This window comes from Homarus americanus, unplaced genomic scaffold, assembly GCF_018991925.1.
Source record: "Homarus americanus isolate GMGI-L3 unplaced genomic scaffold, GMGI_Hamer_2.0 scaffold59232, whole genome shotgun sequence".
Taxonomy (NCBI): domain Eukaryota; kingdom Metazoa; phylum Arthropoda; class Malacostraca; order Decapoda; family Nephropidae; genus Homarus; species Homarus americanus.
The window spans coordinates 687,316-711,991 of record NW_024717214.1 but is presented as its reverse complement, the minus strand read 5'-3'; the positions used below and the strand labels follow the sequence as shown (position 1 = coordinate 711,991).

Sequence of the window (24,676 nt, the reverse complement as noted above, 5' to 3'; positions counted from 1 at the left end):
GTCTGGGGCACACGTCACTCTATCTCACCTACCTGATTAGAAAAAGTTATTGACTTATCACGATGAAATGTGGACCAGTTCGATACACGACCCTCCCAGCGAGTCATCACACCCACGACGACATCCTTCACAGCACACAACGACACCAGGTTGGATGGACATGTGAGCAATAGGGGTTGGGTGTAAAATGGGACTGCCCAGTATGGACCTTATGATCGAGCCACTACCTACACCTTAACTACCACAGTCACACATCAACGACCATCCTTAAAAACCCACATTAACCACCTTTAGGGATCCACCACCACACCACCATTACCACAACCAGGATCACCACTAGCCCCACCACAGAGTATGTGGTCTCGCTTAACCTCACACATTTAAAAGCCTCTAATTCATTTTCCACCCTAAAGGTTCCTCACACTTAAGGTCTCAACAACAAATAGGAATATCGTAAATTAAAGCTTATAAGGGAAAGCGAGCAGTGTTAACGCAGGACTTACGACCGTAGGACAAAGCGAGCAGCCTAAGTTCCGAAGTTGTCGAGAGGGAAGGGACGCACTTGAGAGGTAAAGATAGTGTTTGTACTAATTAGGAAACAGACGAATGATACATCACAGGTATATTTTGTATCTGAGTAGAGGAGCTGACGGTAGCAAGACGGTAGTAAGACGGTAGTAAGACGGTAGCAAGACGGTAGTAAGACGGTCAGACATCAAAACTAAAAACGATAACTTATAATTTACGATTGAAAGTAAATAACATTCGTCCACAAACTCTACGTATGAAGAACGAAAACAACATCAACATAGATTTTCTGTTACACGGTCAAACAATATCAAAACAAAATCCAGTCTTGGGGAAATTCCAGTAGAAAGGAAATTTCCCAATAATATTACAGTACAGTAAACATGAATGGCCTATGTACCAACAACTCAGGTTTTGCTTAACATTTGGATACACTGATTCGTCTAATTTAATGTGACTTAATCTAACCGAACCTAACCCACTTTAACATAACCTATTAACTTAACATAATGCGACGTAATGTAACCCAAATTAACGTAACTTAATCTTACCTAACGTGAATGTAAAGTTTCGTAATGTGAATGTATCAGAGGATGTTTTAAATAAGTTTTTATTTTACTGCATATGCCCATGGCGTTTAACCAAAAATAACAAAAGTTATCCCTACTTCTTTTTAAGGCTTAAGCAGACGATTATATCTGCACTGTACCACACACACACACACACGCGTATATGAATGTGACCGTGTGTGTGTGTGTGTGTGTGTGTGTGTGTGTGTGTGTGTGTTCCGAGAATCATGGATGTTTGTATATTGCATTAGTGCCTGTACACATGGTAAACATACAGTATAGGTCGATTGTTTCAGCAATCATCTACCATCCCAGGCACTACAGTGCTCACTTTGTACTGATGAAATTAATATAACATTTTCTAAATAAAAAATACAGTAATGTCCATTAAACTATATTAAAGAAATGAATGAGTTAAAAATTGTTCTAGAAACTTCAAGACTTTATGAAATGATATTTTCAAAATGAAAATACTGCACACGTAATCACCGCCTATCAGCTGTGTCATTGTTTCACTACTCACACGACAGCTGTAGTGTGTTTGAGGGACAGGCGACTGAGGTACTCTAGGACAGCGTCAAACAAGACCGTCCAGGGCATCACAAGGTGGGGAGGGTGCTGCAGCGTGTGTTGTGTCTTGATGGAACAACCAGACGATGTGGTTTAGTATAGGCCTACATGTACAGTACAGTACTAGTGCAGGTTATTGAATACTGACGTCATACGGTAACAGGTGGTGACGACTGGTGAAGGAACGGTTAAAAGGAGTTGTTAATGGGTTGGGTAGCCAGTGCGAACCAAGCGATACAATCCCACTGTTCCAATAACCTAACCTAACTTAAAGATAATTAATATCTGCAAATGCATATTCCAGGTGTGCAAATGCATGAGAGAGAGAGAGAGAGAGAGAGAGAGAGAGAGAGAGAGAGAGAGAGAGAGAGAGAGCACTGGAAATTGGACTTTATGTAACAGTAAGGGGCCTGATATCTCAAGGCTTCATCCCGGTTTCACTGGAAAGACGTGCGCAAGGCCAGAGAGCTTGACCTATAATAACAAGACAATTTATTTAATTTTATGTACGGAATGAATTACTTCGAGCTGTTGGGAAATGTTTATCACTTTGTTAATTAGGATTTAATGTAGTGATGTTTTGAGTGTGTAAAAATTTTGGCTCTATACCATAATAAATTTACATATACCTTTATGACAAGTCTTCTCTGGTATAGGGAGGTAGTGTGTGGGGCAGGGAGGTATTTGGGGGGAAGGGAGGTAATGTGTGGGGCAGGGAGGTAGTGTGTGGGGCAGGGAGGTAGTGTGTGGGGGCAGGGAGGTATTTGGGGGCAGGGAGGTAGTGTAGGGAGGTGGGGGGCAGGAGGTAGTGTGGGGCAGGGTAGTGTAGGGTGTGGGGCAGGGAGGTGTGGGGCATTTGGGGGGGAAGGGAGGTAGTGTGGGCAGGAGGTATTTGGGGGGAAGGAGGTAATGTGTGGGGCAGGGAGGTAGTGTGTGGGCAGGGAGGTAGGGTGCGGGGCAGGAGGTAATGTGGGGCAGGGGTAGTGTGTGTGGGGCAGGGAGGTAGTGTGTGAGGCACGGGTTTGTGTATGGGGCAGGCAGGTTTGTGTGTGGGGCAGGCAGGTGTGTGTGGGGGGGGGTCAGGCAGGTGTGTATGGGGTAAGGAGGGTGTGGATGGTAGAATTTGGCATTGCATCTCAGTAACGGGGGTTGAGAGGGGAGTTAAGGACGGTGGGGGGGAGGTTTGTCTGGACGTAAACACCTGGCCAATAAACTCACCTGGACAATCCGCTATCTCTCTATCTCCGCCTGATCAAGACAGTGTCATGCCACGAGGTAGCTCAGGTCTGCCCACGAGTGAAAAATGGACACAAGTTGCGCCTTACGGATCTCGGATGAAAAAACCAGTGTTCGCTTCGCTGGTCGAGGATGAAAGATCGCCAGTTTTATCGTCCAAAACACAGCCTTAAATTGTTTTTAATCTTGCACACCCAATCTTTGTGGCCACCACTTATTTAGTTTTGATAAATATTAATTTCAGGTGGACGTTTGCCTCGCTACATTGGGTATTCAAGACACGTGGTCAGGTGTTGTCGTGGGGGCCAGTAGTTATTCTCTGCTTTGGGATTCTTTATCTTACATTCACATTCACACTATTTCGTTATTTAATATTCTCGTATGTTTTCCTTTGATAGAGCCCAGCAAGTCTTTTTCTTAATTAAGTCTTTTTATTCTATTATATTAGGTATATTGCATTATTCCAAGCATCATTTTGAAGATTATTAAACTTTTCTTAAGTAAGTTTCCAGAATATCGAGCGTTCGGTTACGGCGGCGTGTGAGCCTGTCTGATTCTTCTCCCAGAGTTGCGGCGAGGCCAGACGTATAATCAATTACAAAATGTTGCAGACAGTTCAAAACATTTCCCCTTTTTTACACAAACATATTTATGACGAAAAATGACACAGATTAGCAAATAAAAGCAGAGAGCGATTGAAAGAATTGAATCGAATTTTTTTGCCACAAAATAATATCCAACTGGGCAAGGTGTGAGGGATAATCCTAAGATCAGATGGAGGGGGGAGGGAGTGACGGGATGGAAGGGATATTGTTGTACCGTCGTGAGAGTGGATGTATCAGGGGCTCAATCATGTTGTGATGCGCCGTGCACCTCCCAGCCATCATGCCCCGGTCAACACATCTAATCAATCACAATTATTACGTTGATATGCACTGAAAAATGGTCGAGTTCTTGGCATCTCCGAGCCGTACAACATTTAACCAACACAACGGCCGAGGCGTGGGAAGCCTGAAATATTATTATTATTTTTTTTTTTTACTTTTACGGAATAGCTGCGATTATTTATTTTATTTTAGGGAAGTTCAGATAATTTAAAAAGAAAAGATGGTTTACGCAGAATTATTTCCTTTGATGTAGAGGAAAAAGATTGTAGGAGTGAATGTACGGTTAGAAATATATGAATTCTCGAACGTAACAGCAAGCTTGAGTTGGTACAGTATTTATTGTCGTTTCAATTGACTTCTTCACTTCTTCTTAACCATTTTTACTCATTCCTTATTCTCGTGACCCAATTTTACGTATTCTTCATTCGCTGTATTTCTTCCTAGTCGTTCTTTTGTTTAGTCTTTGTATTCTTTGTTACATATCCTCCACTCCCTACATCCATCCACACCCATCTTCCACTCCATACATCCATCTTCACCCATCTTCCACTCCCTACATCCATCCTCACCCATCTTCCACTCCCTACATCCATCCTCACCCATCTTCCACTCCCTACATCCATCTTCACCCATCTTCCACTCCCTACATCCATCCTCACCCATCTTCCACTCCCTACATCCATCCTCACCCATCTTCCACTCCCTGCATCCATCTTCACCCATCTTCCACTCCATCCCATCTTCCACTCCCTACATCCATCCTCACCCATCTTCCACTCCCTACATCCATCCTCACCCATCTTCCACTCCCTACATCCATCCTCACCCATCTTCCACTCCCTACATCCATCTTCCATCTTCACCCATCTTCCACTCCCTGCATCCATCTTCACCCATCTTCCACTCCCCATCCATCTCACCCATCTTCCACTCCCTCATCCATCATCTTCCACTCCCTACATCCATCTCACCCATCTTCCATCTTCACCCATCTTCCACTCCCTGCATCCATCTTCACCCATCTTCCACTCCCTACATCCATCCTCACCCGTCTTCCACTCCCTACATCCATCTTCACCCATCTTCCACTCCATACATCCACCTTCACCCATCTTCCACTCCCTGCATCCATCTTCACCCATCTTCCACTCCCTGCATCCATCTTCACCCGTCTTCCACTCCCTACATCCATCTTCACCCATCTTCCACTCCCTGCATCTATCTTCACCCATCTTCCAATCCCTACATCCATTCTCACCCATCTTCTACTTCTTACACCCATCCTCACCCATCTTTCACTCCCTACATCCATCCTCACCCATTCTCCACTCCCTACCTCCCTCCTCTCCCTCTATCCATCCTCATCCATCTTCCACTCCCTCCATCCATCGTCACCCACCCTCCACTCCCTACATTCACCATCCACCCTTTTCATCCATCCGTATCCATCTTTCACTATATACATCCATCCTCATCCACCATACTCTACACGTCACTTAACACATATCCTGTAAAAATCTACGGTAACGCCTCACCCATTACTAATAAAGGAATCTGTATTTATTTATCTGCCTGGTTTTCTATTCAAAACACAGACACACAACTTTAGAGAGAGAGAGAGAGAGAGAGAGAGAGAGAGAGAGAGATTTCATTATTGATTGGAAACTAAGCAAAAGAAAAAAAAAACTCATATACACACAAAAATTTAATCAGCCAATTAAATAAGAAAAATAAATAATAGTTAATTCTATTGACCAGATTGTGGGAGTGAAAGACAACAGGATACAGTACTTAAAACATAACAGATCCTATACCTTACCTTTACTCCAGGTAGTTCGTGGAAATAATAATAATAATCAGATTTAATCGACGAGCATATGATGTAACCCAACTTGTATATTAACCTTTTTTTTAATTTGTATTATCATTATCTTTATTACATGGATAGTACACGAAAATTAAAACATTAAAATTGTGGATGCGAAGTAATAATAATAATAATAATAATAATAATAATAATAATAATAATAATAATAATAATAATAATAATAATAATAATAATAATAATAATAATAATAATTATTATTATTATTATTATTATTATTATTATTATAATATAAATGATAAGTAAATAAAAAAATAAATATGAAAATTTAGTGGCGATGAAAATAATTTTAGTTAATAAAAATAAAAATTTAATTCACTAGTGAGAATTTTTTTCCTAAATGGTGTTAGGAAGCAGCAGTCGTTATTCCTGACACAACAAAGTTTCTCTTCCAGCGACGAAATTTAACCAACTCTACGCAAACACAAACCATTGTTTCGCTCGTCTCCAAACACGAACCATGAAAAGAGAAAATAACATCATTATACAGTGTTTCATCTCTAATACAGGAATAAACACTATGGCGAGTCTACATGATGGTGACTGAAGATATTAGTGATGTAGCAGGCGGAGGGGAGAGGATGGCCCGGGCTAATCCCCCCTCCCCCCCACCTCCAGCGTATTAATATCACAGAGAATTTTTCCATGGATTACCTTGGCTGTTCTTACTACGACAACTTCAACACCATGACACCCCGATAAGAACCAACGCATCAGCAACCTTACTTTTCCTATATCAATATTATAACACATACATTTTAATTTCCGTAAAAGGGAAGGTTCAACTTCGGGGATGATGGCAAGTTGGGATTTACGAGAAGCCCAAGCGACCTCAGCTCTTCCCTGCATTTAGTACGACTGAGGATATCCCATATGAGCTGTGGTATGTGATCCTAACCATTGTGTGTATTAAACGTATCCTCCACATTCCGTTACTTGTCTTAATAGCCCTGACTGGCTGGATTCTTTCCCAAGCTTCATGGAAGGACAACAGCAGTCATTATATACTATTTCATCCATTACACACACACAGTACGGAGTAACCTGGACTAATTAATCATTAGTTCAAGAGGAAGTAATTTTTCACATATTAGGTAAAATTTCACGAGGTGTTCAGGCCAACAAGATTAAAACTTGATAATACAACGATATTTACCATTCAACTCACTGAATAATAATAATAATAATAATAATAATAGCAACAACAAAAATTTTTCTGCAGAATAACAGCCATGAAATATATATACACACAAGGTACAGAAACAAGGAAAAATACTACTACTAACAGCGCCATCAAAATATTGACTCCGAGGCTACACCGAGGCTCCAGGATCCTTAAAGATCACCACTGGAGGAAGCCAGCCACATATAACTCCCTAAAATCAGGCTGGATAATGCTTACTCTTGAGCTTAATCCCGGATCTTGTTGGGTTACCGCCACATACCAACTTTAATAGGATTTTATTCTCTTGTTGGAGTTATCGGGTTCTTAAGATGGCAGAGGACACACACACACACACACACACACACACACACACACACACACACACACACGAGTGGTTTAAACGGGTACTACTTCCAATCCTTGCTGGAGGCGACATGGACAATAATAACAGTACTTGAATATATTTAACGGAACAAATACCTATGTAATGTATTTTAACACACCAAATTACCATTATTGTATCGTAATAAACACTCAGCCTTGTAGCGATACGAATAACCCACCTTTGTAACGCAGCGACTAACTAGCTGCCTCGGGGGAGCGTTCACAAAAACAGTGGAATGTGTGATATATCCCTGAACGTCCTGTCACCCCACCCCCCTCCCCCTCCCCCCAAGTATGTTGACACCAATACAATTACGCGTTCGTATACACTAATTATCTATATTTGTGTAAATTCAATGAAAGAAAATTGGTTGTTACATAATTAATCTTACCTGAATCATAATCATTACATGTGTGTGAGGTGTTGGGAGTGGTGATGGCTATTAATACCATTTGCAAGAATATTCAGAAATATATTTCAAGAATTATTATTACATTGCCAAGAAGAACTGACCAATTGATTGATACGTTTATTGAGATACAAAAAACATTAATACATCTCAAAGGGATGAAGTGACATAAGTCATCCCCACCCCAGTCCAGGAATGTCCCTCTCAGGACTCACATAAATCCCTAATATTTCATATAATCAGTTATAGTACATAGTTATATTCTAGATGCAAAATTTCTATATTTCTTTAATATTTCATCTATTTTCCAATTTTTAAACATCCACTCTATTTGCATGGGGACATTATTTATATGGACATTTCTATATACATTAAGCAATGGGCATTCCTGTATATAATGTGGCAGGGTATGGGATCTGGATGTTCTACAAACTCTACATTCTTTATCCTGTTCACTTCTCTCAGCTCCAAGTTCAAGTACGAGGCAAACATAAGGATGCGCGAGTCCATAAAGTAGTGCCTCAGATACCCAGATGACGTAATTGTTTCCGGTGTGTTTCGATGTATTACTACGCTTCAACAACTCAATTTTCAATTTAAATTTCAACTGTATATTCCTTGATAAAGGAAGCGGGATCCTAGTGCTGTCACTAGGTACCCCTGTACAATAACCCAGAAGCATCTGGCAAGTGTGACAAGTATATACAGTATAAATATTATAAAGGAGCTTACTAAAGCCTGAGGAAGGAAGGATATTCCTTAAACACTTAATCAATATTATTTACAAAATATCTGGCCAGTATGGGGAGGATCATCGTGTCTCCGTCAGGGGGTCGTGGAGTGGTGGTCCAGCAGGCGTCACGGAAGCGTTGTGTGTGGGGACATCTTAGGAGGTAGTGGATAAGGGTGCTGCTGTCGGGTCTTCTGCATAATGCACAAGAGCGTTGCTCAGGGAATGCGGGGATACCAATCTCCCAAGCAAAGTCATACCCAATGATGACGCTTCAACAACTAAGGTTTTTTAAGCATGTATTCAACGTTAGTCCTGAACTGCCCATCAACATTTTAAAATTATTTGAATACGAATCTTTGTTCCTAGGCAAATATTCGCTTTCTTTGTAGCTTTAAACGGAACTTTTGTAGCTCAAGGAATCCACCTCTTTATCTTGCAACGAATAACAACGTATGCAACAGGGAATAACATCCTCTGTCTTGCAACGAATACTTAATTCTGTAACAAAACAAGAGACCACATTTGTAACACTTTGTAACATGAATCATTCTCTGTAAAAAAGCATATATTTGAATTTATAAGTCAATTCTTAATCCTTACACGGCACCTAATTCTCTAAACTCTATTGTAACCTTGTAATCCAGTGACTGCAGTACTTACCTCTGACACGCAATGAATAGTCGCATTTTTTATATATTAATTATAAATCGTTGTAAATAAAAAGATACGTATAAGTGAAAAACAAGAAATTCCAATATTTTGTAACTCACTGTATCCCCACTTCTGTATTGTACTGAATCCTCACTTTCGTATAAATAATCACCTTTTGCATCGGTACAAACACATTAATATTCAGTGGCTATTTGTCTTTGTAAATAGACTAATCTTACCTTAATAACACAAATAAAACACACCTACATATGAATATTATAACACTGAATATATGTATTATTTTTACATATATCAGACCACTTTTTCCTAATCATAAAAAAAAACGAGTTTATTTCTGTCTCGTCGGGAAAATAACAGAAAGATGAGAGTAATATTCTTGCGTCTGGTTGTAAGTTCGTTTGCAATGACATTTCCTCCTCAAACACTAATGATCATACGGTCATCAAATTTCACTGGTCTATCTCAATGTTAACAAGGAGTAGACGGTCAGTGTCGTGATGGCACTAATTGGCACCATAAAGTAGGTGTAAGGGACACTGTAAATGTCCCATCATTAACCTACAGTGTAGACGAGAGGTGTAGAGGTGGCACCGTTAACAGTGTACAGGTGGCGCCATTAACACTTTTAACGGTGTAGAGATGGCACCGTTAACAGTGCAAAGGCGGCACCACTAACAGTGCACAGGTGTCACCGTTAACAGTGTACAGGTGGCACCATTAACAGTATACAGGTGGCACCATTAACAGTATACAGGTGGCACCATTAACAGTATACAGGTGGCACCATTAACGATGTACAGGTGGCACCATTAACGATGTACAGGTGGCACCATTAACAGTATACAGGTGGCACCATTAACGATGTACAGGTGGCACCATTAACGATGTACAGGTGGCACCATTAACGATGTACAGGTGTCACCATTAACGATGTACAGGTGGCACCATTAACGATGTACAGGTGTCACCATTAACAGTATACAGGCGGCACCATTATCAGCGTACATGTTCCACCGTTAACAGCATAGAGTGTAGGCGGAGAGGTGTACAGCTAAACACACTAGCAAGAGAGATGGCTGTCATTACCAGCCGTACGTTGCGTCATCATTTCCCACATAAGGAATGTTCAATTTCATTCACACAGGTATTCTGTAATAGTAGGGGGTAGGCGCTGGTGCTGGGTAAAATGGAGGAGAGAGGGATATTGCTGCTGGTGAAGATAGTGAAGGGGATAGTGAAGTATGGTGAATGAAGATAGTGAAGGGTAGTGGTGCTGGTGAAGATAGTGAAGGGTAGTGGTAAAGAAGGTAGTGGTGCTGGTGAAGATAGTGAAGGGTAGTGGTGCTGGTGAAGATAGTGAAGGTAGTGGTGCTGGTGAAGATAGTGAAGGGTAGTGGTGCTGGTGAAGATAGTGTAAGGGTAGTGGTGCTGGTGAAGATATAGTGAAGGAAGTAGTGGTGCTGAAGTGTAGTGGTGCTTAAGATAGTGAAGGGTAGTGGTGTGGTGCTGGTGAAGATAGTGAAGGGAGTAGTAGTGCTGGTGAAGATAGTGAAGGGTAGTGGTGCTGGTGAAGATAGTGAAGGATAGTGGTGCTGGTGAAGATAGTGAAGGGTAGTGGTGCTGGTGAAGATAGTGAAGGGTAGTGGTGCTGGTGAAGATAGTGAAGGGTAGTGGTGCTGGTGAAGATAGTGAAGGGTAGTGGTGCTGGTGATGATAGTGAAGGATAGTGGTGCTGGTGAAGATAGTGAAGGGTAGTGGTGCTGGTGAAGATAGTGAAGGATAGTGGTGCTGGTGAAGATAGTGAAGGGTAGTGGTGCTGGTGAAGATAGTGAAGGGTAGTGGTGCTGGTGAAGATAGTGAAGGATAGTGGTTCTGGTGAAGATAGTGAAGGGTAGTGGTGCTGGTGATGAAAAGGGCGGTGGTGATGGTGGTGAAAAGGGCAGTGGTGTTGATGGACAAAGATAAGTGATTACAATGACTTTAACCCCTTGATTACAATGACTTTACCCCTTGAGTACGACTACTTAACCCCATGAGTACGACCATTTAACCCCTTGAGTACGACCATTTAACCCCTTGAGTACGACCACTTAACCCCTTGAGTACGACTACTTAACCCCTTGAGTACAACCATTAAACCCCTTGAGTACGACCACTTAACCCCTTGAGTGCGACTACTTAACCCCTTGAGTACATTCCATTTAACCCCCCTGAGTACGATAATTTTTAAGCCCTCAACCTTCTTAGTTCACCATACTCAAGGGTTGGAAGTCATCATACTCTAGGTGTTCATCCGTACATCTAACTATTTTAAATATTAGTTATAAAGGAAGTTATAGTGTTGGTAGTGGTGATGTTATGGTGTTTGAGCGGTAGTCGTAGTGATAGAGATGGTGTGGTAATAGTGGTGATGACGCGGTGGTATGGTAATGGTGGTGATGACGTGGTGGTATTGGTAATAATTTCTTGGTGGTGATGTGGTAATGATGGTGATGGGGTGGGACAGTGACCCTGTGTTGGAGAGGTAGTGGTGAAGACGTGGTAGTAATGGTGACGTGGTAATGATTTGGTACTGACGTCGCTATTGTGTTAACCCTAAACATGAATTCGTACGATTACAAAGAAGCTGAATTACAATATATACTTAACGTATTAAAAATATCAGGAAATAATTGTTTATCAAAATATTCAAATACAGTGTTTAAGCAGGGGAGTTAACTATAGTCCTCACATGTTACAATAGTCTATAAACCAAACACAAGGAGATCAAACTCTACGTAATGTTTCTGACGACTTGTAATTTGAGTATGATGATCGGGTGGCGGGTGAGGCAATCTCGGATCCACCGACCACTGGCCAGGCCAATGATGGGTCTTCCAGGAAGCGGCCTCCAGTGACCAACACGGGAATTTCCCTTCATCATCCCCCCACACTCACTCCCGCCAGACTACAGTGTGAAGCTATAGTGTGTACTTCTCTTGGGTTAAGACCATGTAGTATTCACCAGGATTAGTGTGATGTGTAGAGCTTATGCTAAGATAATAACTTGACGAGTTACCTGACTTCATCCGGGTGGAGGGACAGGAGATAGTGTATGACCATCCCCTAAGCCACACGCATCACCCTCCCAAATATCAGCTCCCTATCTTCAAAAGTGTGGAAATACAAAAGAACACACACACACACACACACACACACACACACACACACACACACACACACACACTATGCATCTTATTTACCTATCTATCTACAATAATAAAGGGATGTGTCTGTCTGTTCCAGCCACAGCTCCAAAACAGAAGCAGTTAGAGATCTTAATTCACTTATTGACTCAGACCAAAATATAACATAATCCTGATCTGTTTCCTCTCAACTTAACCATAACAATCGACATGATATTGTATAGAAAATGAGAACCGTTACTTGACAGCGAGACCTTCCTCTCAAGTCATAAATTTTACTGCATTAACAACAAATGAATTTTTATCTACTACACAGACGAGGTTCTTAGCAGGGAGGCGATGCACAACTTTTCGGGCAAAAAATAACAAACAAGTGTGACATTATCTACCATATATATAATTACCGGATAGTAAACACGTGCCATTGTACTTAGGTCGTATGTCACCAACTAATTTGCCTCGTCGTCAAACTCTGTGCCTCAGATAACTCTCAACTTATGTACAACAAAGAAAAACTTTCTCACGATAAAAAACTTGAAATCTTTTCCTTTTATAATTAAAAAAAATCCTTTACCGCCTACTGTGTGCATATATAATGCTCTAATCTTTTACTCACCGCTGAGTTACACGAGGAGCTGAACCACACTACCTGCACCACACCTGACAACCTCCTTGTAACATAGATTCATTACATAGTCACCCACAAAAGTCCTGTCGCCTCTCCTCCAAACCAAGAACCCTGAAATTCAGACTCGTGAATCCGGGTAGTAGACACTGATGCATTATTCTGTCCATAAATGCCTCGGATTCACGAGTCTGTGAATCTCAAGGTTCGTGGTTCTGGGAGAGACGACAGGCCTTTTGTGGGTGACTGTAGAGTTGCCTCCATTTATAACGGATACAGTATCTGGCGAAATAAGCAGTCCCTCCTCCCCCTCTATCAGTGAATGCATGGATTTCCTCTGTTGTGAGGTGGTGACACAAAACACGCCAGCCACTGTACCCGCTATAAATGGAAGCGATTGTATCAAACGCCACTGTTCTGGTTCTCTGCACCGGAATACGCAATACATATCGATTCATTCTTTACCACCCCTCAGGTCTTGTTAGAATAAATATATCCTTTATCGAACATAGAGGTTAGTATTAGATTTGAGTTCCTGTAATATATCAATGATTTTATATTCATTATTTTATACTAATTTTCCTCACTTTCTTCCTCATGTATAAAATATTCATGTTCTTTTTTTTTAAGCTATAGGCATAAACTAAGTGACTTTAACCCTTCTTAGAGTCAAGACAGGTGTTGACTCAGTGAGAGAAATACAGCCTTGAGTCACTATCAGCCCTGAGTCACTATCAGCCCTGAGTCACTATCAGCCCTGAGTACTGTGAGGTTAAAGTCACTGCCCCTCTCATTCTAACAGCCATGAGCTGTCTGTGTTAGCGTCATATTTTTCACTGACACATGACTAATAATACACTGTAAAATTCACTGAAACGGAGGAATTTATGCACTTAACATTATTAAAACAGTGGCAATCTTTTACTCGAACTTACGACTTTTATAACGTTAATTCAGTGCTGGCATTAGTATCACCTGGGAAAAAAATCACATTCCTAAGCTTATATATATATAAATCTAACGACCGATATAAAAAAAAATATCTGTAATTCATTTATAAACAAACAGTCTTTGTTGATGTGTTACCGCCGGGGGGTGAGTGTGTGAGAGTGTACAATGTTTACACCAGCAGAAGGTCAGGGTCGCACTCGTCACCGCCCGAGACTGTGGGAGGTGAACCGTCAGGAGGAAGAAAACGTTTGTGTGGGTGTAACGAGACGAGGCTAATTGGTCAGTTAAATCCCTTCAAAATAACAAGCGACTTAAGTAGTAGTTCCGTTGGTTAATACAATTCATGTCAAGATGTTTTGTTTGATTTATTAACCGCATTTGAGTGTAAACGTATTCAAGCAGTTACAGTATATCACTCCTCCAAAGACACCATTTAACACACACGCACACACACACACACACACACACACACACACACACACACACACACACACAACGGGAACAAAAAAAAAGTTTATATTTGACTTCCCCGTTTTCCTCCTGTACCCTAACCCTGAAAATTATTTAGTCTACCTTGTGTGTACGTAAATATCCCGCATGTTTATTTATGAATGTCGTACCTGTTTGTGTATGTTTATTTCTGTGTGTACTGTACATACACCTTAATGTATGTTTATGTGTATATGTGGGGTGTCGTTCCTTATGTGTATGTACTAGTGTGTGTGTATGTGTGTGTGTGCGTGTTATGCTTACCAGGATATACGTAATAAACAGAACACGAAACAATGAATATAACATACCCGTTACCCCCTCCTCCCCCTTCTCAGGCTAGAAGGGGTCACAACACAGCCCAAATATAGTGTCAGAGAGGAATCAGAGTAACCAGCTTGTCGTGTGAACCCCTCCCAAACAAACAAACTGTGACAAATCTCGTGAATCACACTGAAAAATAGTTGCAGGATCTGATTTTTTTTTACAAGCTATTAATTCTTATTTAGTGAGTTATGTGTTATCAGGTGTGTCATGTGTTATTTGGTGTGGCGTGTGCTAGTGTACTATCATTTGGACAAATAATGGATAAACATCTATTTCTATGACGCGAGGAAGAGATTACGCTCGAGAGATGATGCGTTAATTACTGTTATATAAGACCTCTACCATCTGTGTGTTCAGATTCAGTGGCGTAAAAAACTCAAAACTTGTACCTGTGTTTACATGTGTTCCTGTAGTGTTGTTTTTGAAGTGATAGTATGTAAGAAAATGGTAATTGTTTATGTTTGGGAGTTGAGGAAGCAATTTTTCTCAGTACTCGTGTTTTTGTCATTTCCACTTATCTTCGGGTAATTTTTATCGTGTTATAGTAGACGTTACTCATCTCCTAGCTGATCATTGTCGCTCCTCGCACACAAACACACACACACACACACACTGGGCCGTCGTACTCAAACTACACGTATCTGGGTTTTGCATTCTTTGCCTTACTCAAGCTACAGGACTCCCACCCCCAATTACCCGAGTTGCCGACTCCTCCGTTTTCTGTGAGACTCACCACCAGCCTCGCGCGAATTTTTCATTGGGATTTTTTATACTGAACATTTTACTGTAATTTATTGAACCTTAACCTTAGTTTTGTGGATGTTTTTTTTTTAACGGGTGTTATTGGTGCTGACTCATATCTCACCAGGGAGGAATGTGAGATTTTACAGGCTGATGTGTGAGAGAATATGCCGAGATGTTTTGATATTTTCAGTGGTTAACGTCATTACTTCGTTTATCTCTTCCCGAGGTAAATGTAACAGTATTTATATTCCATGTCTAGTTCAGAAGGCAATACTTTAATGGTGTTTTATTTTGGGTTTCTTTTCATATCCGGATAACACTTAGGCAGACTCCAAGACCGCCTTGTAGATGTCAATGAACGGAAACAAATTTCGACTCTGAAGAAACAAAATGTGATCCCGCGTTGTGAACGGTACTGTTTTAGTTAACATTCCGTTTTTCACTTCATTTAAGTCTCTCACCTACGAAAAACTACTTACCTTGAGAGTGTTTATAATTCACAGGTTTACGGCGTATGGGAACTAGTTTCCTTAATTAAGACTGGTATTGTTATTAAAGTACTGATAGGCCTATGGACGTCCGTGAAAATAGGAAAACAAACATAAAAATCAACAGAGAATGGACGAATCTCAAGAGTACGGTACGAAGTCATTGGGAAGTGTGGGGCTCGACCGCTCATCCCACCCTCATCACCATTTCAATTGGCCGTGTTAATACAGCGTCTGGAGCACGAGAGCCTCTTGCTAACCATAAGGCTTCTCTCTCTCCTCAACACCCCCCCCCCGGCCTCTCCACTTTTATTACACTCCGGGGGACGCTTTTGTTTACCGACGCTTTAAACACACATATATCTGTTTTAACTCGTTCTTGCCGCCTTGCCTTTTGTACTATTTTGAACTCTTCTTCACTTAAACTGTTCAGAGGAAGTTTGTTTTGAGGTTGATGTAAGCGAGGATACGACTGGGTTAGGTTTAGTTCTTGTTCTACGTGTGTGTGTATGTGTTCGTTCGTTTGGCGCTGATGAGAATATAAATTAAGAGCTCATAGAGTACAGTTTATTATTTTTTTTACCGTGTTTTGTTACTAACCAAATCCTATCGTCCTTCTATCTTATATTTATTTATTTATTGCGTTATTTACCTTAATGATATCTATTATTGTGAGTTGAGCTTTATGTTATATCTACTGTAGTAAGTGATTTAATGAAGTTTTCTTGGTCGCTTACAAAAACAAGCCAACCTAAGGCAGTAACAATACTCCTCTCGGTCGCTTACAGCAACAATATTTCTCTCGGTCGCTTACAAGAAATCAACTTGAGTAACAAAGAATAACAATACTCCTCTCGGTCGCTTACAGCAACAATATTTCTCTCGGTCGCTTAAAAAATTAAATCGACTTGAGCAACAAACAATAACAATGACGCGAACATGAACTATGAACAGTGAGAGGAGTTGGGGTGAGCAGATGTGACTGACAGCACTGCGACCCACCCAGGTGTCCGGGCAATTCACTATAATTTTATTGGTCTCAGTTGGTTTTCCGCCCCGCGATTCCTTTTTTAAAACAGAAATATTGCAGTGGAAAAACATATTACTATATAGTAACTTTAATTAGTTTAACTTAATATAACCTTAACCTAACCTAATGTAATCTAATTTAATCCAATTTAATCTTAAACTAACCTAACCTGACCATATCTAGGCTGGTTAGGTTAGGTTAAGTTGGGTAGATTTAGGTTAGGGTAAATCAAGTAACAGCTTGGGTTGGGTAGGACTAGGAGTGCGTTAGGTTAGGTTAAGTTAGATTAGATTAAGTTAGGTAAGGTTAGGCTAAGTTGTAGTGTGTGTCATCATTATCATATATTTGTGTCTCCTTCATGAGGGAGGGAGGAATATGGTGGTGGTGGCGTGTGAGAGAGGAAGAACGGAGAGGATAAGACAATATTGGTCGGGATGTGAAGTGCTGTCGGTGTAGGTGTGAGAGAGAGAGAGAGAGAGAGAGAGAGAGAGAGAGAGAGAGAGAGAGATGGGCGTACTGGGGTCGTGGTGGTGGAGGGATGAAGAGCTGGGGTCGTGGTGGGGGAGAGAAGATGAGGTGGGGTCATAGTGGGGGGGGTACAGGTAGATGGGTAAGGTTGGGGTCGTGGTGTAGGAGTGGAGGAAGGGCTAAAATCGTGGTGGGGAGGAGTAGGTAGGTGGGGAGGAGTAGGGAGGTAGGTAGGTAGGTAGGTAGGTCAACACTGAGGGTCAACACAAAAGTTGCACACGTCAGGGAAATGTCTCTCCCTAGCACGCACACCAGAGCCCAGCCGCACCCTCAAACACTCGACACCTGAAATTTCATCCTCCTTTTATTGTAATGTAAGAACGCATCTAACTCATGGAAGAAAACTACACAAAGTAAAGGTAAAAGTAAAAAAAAATATGGTTTCGAAAGAGCACCGAGTAGACTATCGTTATTAATGTAGTTATGCGGCGCGTGTCTCGTGTGTTAAATGTGGGACTTTGCTGTTTTAATAGACGAATCTCTTCTTGGAGTCGGTTTTTAACACAGCCACGCACAACAATTAACATCTATTGCATTCCACACACACAACAAACACCACTTCTCCCACAGACAAACCAACTGTATACAACCTTTTCCCACAAGACAATGACTACCGCTTCACAATCATAAACACTACCACCCACAAAAATCACCCCTTACCACACTCCTCCTCCACCATCTCTTGTAAACTACAATAAATACCCGCTACACATATTACCACCACTACAATTTAAACAACTAGAGAATGTGCACTCGGGTAAACTGATCCTCCCAATACATTCTCAAAATCAATTTCTGACAAAGCTGCTGCACCGCCCATCTCAACCGCCACAATCTGCCACCTAAGGTTCCTCGCCCAACAATTGCTGCTCTTCCATACCGTAACCTTAGCAAGCCATCACGACCTCTCTTACTGTATGTTAAATGTATTATGTTTATCTTTATGTAAATTTATATTATTTTGGCGCTTGTATTTTCAAAGGTATCAACCAGTATTAGTGACATTATTATATACATAGACCATCATTATTTTACACAACAACCTCAACCATCTTCCCCATAGATACATCTACTACCTACCACACAGACACATCTAGGTCACCCTGCATACAACAACCATCACACTACACATACAACGACTACCACAACAACACACAACAAGCACCATCCTGAATACAAAATAACCACCCCACAACAGCCATGCCACAACTCTACACACACAACAACAGTCACAATCCCACACATGCTCAAAACACTACCACCTTACTTACATAACAACATTCACAGCAACCATTACCCTACACACACACACACACACACCACCTCACTTCGTGTTTATATCATTACCCGGAGGCACCAACACAAGGGGAAAAATCATTCGACTCAAACCTGTAGTTGATCACCACCAGAATAAGTGCAGGTGCCAAGATTCTCATTATAGGTTCACACACGTAAGAATTCCTCCCCAGCGGTAGAGGTTCAAACACACATGATATTCACACACAGTAGCTAAGGTACGGAAACCTCAAGGAGACTTTATCGTAGGTGACCAAATGATGGGGAAACAATAGAGTACGAATCTTGGATAATCCACTCCAGGATGTTAACCAAAGATTTAGTGGGCGTGTCTTAAACGCCCATTACGGTTGCCAGTTCTCAATAATTGTGTAAAGGCAGCAGGTAAAGTGTGGGACCGTTGTGGGAGGCTGGGGGAGTGAGGCACCTACCTGGAAGTAGCAGGGTCATCAACAGACTCCTGAACGCCCACTCGCCGTCCCACATGTCCCTGGCGCCCATCACGCCGCCCGTACGCCGCCGCATCCCACACACGACCACCCAACACTGGTGACGCCTGGTGCTCGACGCGGGGCGGGGCTCCTACCCACACCCCCTCCCCACCGACTAGGCCCCCACCAACCCAACACCACCCTCAGCCCCCCAACCCCTGTCTGTCCCTCACGGCTCGCGCAGGCCTAATGCCCAACCTGCCCTACCCTGAGTGATACACGGTGCTAATTTTAATTTTCGTGGGTGGCGATATGAATGGAGTAGGTAATGGTGTGGATGGAGTGGGTGGTGGTGTGGATGGAGTGGGTGGTGGTGTGGCTAATTTAGGCGGTGGTGTGGGTGGAGTGGGTGGTGTGCCTAGAGTGGGCAGTGGTATGGTTGGTGGAGTGAGTGGTGTGGCTGGAGTGGGCACTCGTGTGGGTGGCGATAAGGATGGAGTGAGTGGGCGGTGGTATAGTCGGCCATTTGGGTGGAGAGGGCGGTGGTGTGGCTACAGTGGGCGGTGCTATGGGTGGACATGTTTGTGATTTTGTTTGTAATGTGTATAGTGTAGGAAGTGTTTTCGGTGTAGGAAGTGTTTACGGTGTGGGTAATATTTATTGTGTGGGTAATGTTTAAAGCGTGGATATTGTTTAGGTTATAACTAAAGCATATCATTATCATAAAAACAAACAAATCGTGCAAACAAAAGACTCACAAAAACAAACAAAATATACAAACAAAAGACTCACATAAACTAAGACTCACAAAAACAAACAAAACATACAAACAAAAGTTTCACATGAACATATTTACAGAAACAAAAACACCATCAACACTAAATGAATGAATTAATAAAAAAAAAATATTGAACGCGAGAAAAAACCTAAAAAAACAAAAGATTATCACAAAAGTAAAAACAAATTACACGAACAAAAGTTTATCACACAAAAAACTAAAATACACAAATAACTCTACAAATAAAACACTATCACGAAAACATGACTACACTGTAACAATTCTAGGGTAAAAAAAGGGTATTTCAGGCCATAATGGGTATATTTACAGCAAAATAACCCTTGATATGTAAAATACTCCTTTTTGGACTTGCTACGGTATATTGCTTTCCATTACACCCTTCTTTGGCTATGGTAGGGTATATTGTTTTCCATTACACCCTTGTTTGGCTATGGTAGGGTATATTGTTTTCCATTACACCCTTCTTTGGCTATGATAGGGTATATTGCTTTCCATAATACCCTTATGTTGCAATTGGTTCTTATATTATCACATGCTGGTAATTGTTTCTGTCTCTAGATATCTTCGGTTCATTCTTTGGTAACTGCTCGCAATATAACATTGAGTGTGTACCGAAACATCAATAACTATAAATTTTCCTTTAAATGACCGAAAGTCACCAAAAGTATTTTATTAGACTACAATTAGTTTTATTGAGACATATGGCAGGTAGTAGGTAGTAGGCAGCTACCTGGGAAGATATTGGAAGCATAATGTGTTCTCTAATGGTAGACCCTGCTGCCATATGGCCTCACGAAAATTGTGACCAAGTCCCAGGTTTCTCATCTGTCTTTCTGCCTCATTTACACACAATTGCAGGGTCTCAATTGTTTCTCTTAATTTTTACAACATAACATACATATATTGTTTCTCACAATTGATTTTTGTTTTCATTTTTGTATATCTTTATGGTTCTTTATTATTATTATTATTATTATTATTATTATTATTATTATTATTATTATTAATATTATTATTATTATTATTATTGTTGTTATTGTTATTATTTTATTTTTAATTTTGTATTTTTTATTAAAAAAAATATTTACTTTGAACTTATTATTATTATTATTATTATTATTATTATTATTATTATTATTATTATTATTATTATTATTATTATTATTATTTATTATTATTATTACTACATTTCGCCCCAGGCCCCGATGTGGGTCAGTGACCCGGTGGGTTAATATATATATATATATATATATATATATATATATATATATATATATATATATATATATATATATATATATATATATATATATATATATATATATATATAAGCTCATTAAAGTTGCCAGATAACACTTCCATCTCTGAAAAGTTATTTTGGAGTAAATATTATTCTGATTAATTACAAATGTGCTACTTGGGTCACCTTAGCTGAATATAATCATGATGATGTGTAGCGAAGAGAAGATGGAAGTATGAAAGGAAAGAAAGAAATATGGGCTAGAGGAAGATATAAAACACCATTGCTTCATATATGCCTAGTGAACCAATGAGCACAAGGATACACTCTGTTTTCTTTTTCATAGCCAATCTGCGGACTGACTGGAGCTGAGCCTGCCACAGAAACACGGGATCAAGTTTATTGTTTCTTTTATAGCTACTTTAAGTGACAATGAGTTTGTTATACAGCCTTAACAACATCAACCTAGAGAAGTCGACTTGTGAAAGAGACCTAGGGGTACTTGCAAGCCCGGACCTACGGCCTAGAAAACAGTGCGTTAATGTTCGAAATAAGACAAACAGAGTATTGGGTTTTATATCTAGAAGTGTAAGTAACAAGAGTGCAGAGGTCTTATTGCAACTATATCTTGCGCTAGTCAGGCCGCACCTCGATTATGCGGTTCAGTTCTGGTGCCCCTATTATAGAATGGATATAAATTCACTAGAGTCGGTGCAGCGAAGAATGACAAAAATGATTCCGGGACTTAGAAACCTTCCATATCAGGATAGGTTAAAGAAACTTAACTTGCATTCCCTAGAAAGACGAAGAGTGCGGGGAGATATGATAGAAGTATTTAAGTGAGTGAAAGGAATCAATAAAGAGGATATAGATAAAGTTCTTATAATTTCCGAGCAGGATAGGACTCGGAGCAACTGATTCAAGTTGGATAAGTTTAGGTTTAGGAGGGAGATAGGAAGAAACTGGTTCGCAAATAGGGTGGTGGACGAGTGGAACAAGCTTAGCAACTTTGTAGTAAGTGCGGGAACTCTGGAAAGTTTCAAAAGGAGGCTAGATAGATTCATGGATGAAAGAGAGAGGTAGTAACTCTCGACAGGAGCTGCCATGCACAGGCCAACCGGCCTATTGCAGACTCCTTATTTTCTTATGTTCTTATGTTCTTATGACAGTGTTGGTGATGGGCGTGGGTGTGCTAGAAAGAGAAGTCATGACCTGTCTTTGTGGGAAATAACTATTGCAAAGTGGGAACTTAATATCGTGAGTTCGTGCCCAACGGTCGGGAGTCTCACAAGTATCGCACCATATTGTGTATGGGGAAATCCAGGGTATAACTGAAGGTGTGTCTCACTGGACGGTGGAGAGGGATAAGCGGGGTACAAACACTAATGTGAGGAAGATCAGTGTCGTGTTATTTTCATGGGGCTTCTCTTCGCCTTGATATACCCTTTTGTAACTTAAGGGTTTTAATTGTGTTGATGTTTATGTGCCCTTTTGTAGAGTAAGGGTCTTGAGAATGCTAATGCACCCTTTGCAGATACCTTTTCTATCTTCAATGGTTTACCCTTAGGGATACTAAAAAAATCTTTCCATTATTTTTACAGTGTATTCACTTCACCACATGACCCCCAACAATGGCTAACTGGTCATTAGGATAAGTGAACCATATGCCATGACTCGTAATGGTTCACACAGTAAGGGAAAAATATATAAAAGAGAGAACAGCGTCTTACCTATATGGAGGGAGAGAGTGAAGGAGCAGGGAGGAGAGAGAGAGAGGCGGAGGGGGGTGGGGGGGACGGTAGGAAAATCACTAGGTAAGAGAGAGAAACTTCACCTTTTCTTTAGCAACCACCTGCGTTTACACTGAGCTAAAAATACCGAACAATATATTATCTTTTCCTAATACATCTTGCCATCTTTTGGGGCGCATCACGGCTATAGTCTGGAGTAAATAACCTAAGCATCTCATTCCACTGGCTATTACCCATCGGTAGACCTCAACCTAAACTATCAAATCAGGCGCAAGGATCTTCTGACGTCACGCTAAGATGCAGATCTAAGTCTTTGAGCTGAACACATATATATATTTTTTTAATTCTTTGTCGTTTATTCCAGTTTTAATATAAAGTATGAGGAAATATACCGGAACACTTTCAATGTTTAGAATAATGGTAAAAAATAAAAGTCGTAACTAATCTAAGTACTAAGGGAAAATAGCATCTCTGAAGCTCCCACTAGACATAATATTATAAAAAGCTATAGAGTTGTATGACAAGGACTAGATTAGTAGAATGGAAGCTTTGGCGACCAACACCCTGAAAGGAAGAACATAGCCACAAGGCGATCAAAACAATGATGGAGAGGAGAGACGGTGGGTTATGCACGGTGTGGGAGAGTACAAATACTGCCGATAATGAGTGGGGCTTAACCTAACATACGAGAAGTTTATCAGGTGAGTGTAATGTTTGTTGCAACATTCCAGACGATTTACGATTGTTGCTCAAAATTAGGTATCGCATTTTTGTTTCGTGAACCTTGAGTGTTTTTCAGGCTATTTGCGGATTATGCTATATAGTTTCTTACAATGAATGAAGCACAGTTAAAAGAAATCATATCAATGTTTAGATGACTCAATGGGAAGTCCTGAGATCTACCTGTATAACGTTTGGTTGGCGTGGTGGAAACAAAACTGGCGAGATACAGCCAAGGACGAACTGGAAAAATAGTCTCTGGGTGGGGTGGGGGTCGCCCATGCAGGTGTTTGGACCCGACAAGAAAGATGTTCAGAAACTCAGATCCATATTCCCATAACTTAAAATTATTGATTTAGCACATTAGCGCCTGCAGGAATGTTCTTGAGTATAAGGGTGAGCGAAATTCAAAGGGCCAAGCCATAAATGATGCTGATAGAAGCAAGTAGAGTGTGGTGTGTTAATAATGTAAACGTCTAGTGTTTTTCCTTCATTTTTAATTTTTCTCTCATTAACACGATCCAATGGACCCGACAAAGTGAGAAGAAATGTTTGTCGTACATATATATTTTCGTTTTTTATACTATTATATAATATTTATGTTTCTTATGGTATATGTTTGCTAATGGAAGTACATAATAGGCTCAGGTAATGACTATTCACACGGTATTAACACTGAAAGATTACCCCGTTACTCTGCTATGGATCTCGAGGACCTGACCATCAACATTTTCCCTGAGATGCATTACGAGCGTCTAAACAAGAGAATTCCGGATCATTGTAATTTTAAGGTAATTTATTGATTAATTAGTAAACAGTACATCTGACGTAACAGTTTGTCATGTGAGGCCGTAATCACTGACAAATGGGATGTTCTATTTAAAAATAAGTATAACAAACACATTCATATTATGAAAACTACCTTATATTTCTAGAGGAGGCCAGCTGTTGCAACTCCTATGTAGAGCACTAAACAGACAATGAACTGGAAATACTCTGTAACATTCAATGCCACATTATCCTGACCACTGGA

The 24,676-nt window shown here is 40.6% G+C and overlaps 1 protein-coding gene across 1 annotated transcript in view; it reads right to left on the bottom strand.

Annotated features, from left to right (window-relative positions):
- Positions 1 to 19,237, bottom strand: part of LOC121858840 (signal peptide, CUB and EGF-like domain-containing protein 1) — a 79,824-nt gene extending 60,587 nt beyond the window's left edge. Inside the window, exon 1 of the mRNA XM_042355489.1 lies at positions 19,134 to 19,237. Within this exon, the coding sequence (XP_042211423.1) occupies positions 19,134 to 19,227 (94 nt within the window). The 5' untranslated portion in view covers positions 19,228 to 19,237. The remainder of the gene's footprint in view (positions 1 to 19,133) is intronic.
- Positions 19,238 to 24,676: the final 5,439 nt, after the last annotated feature.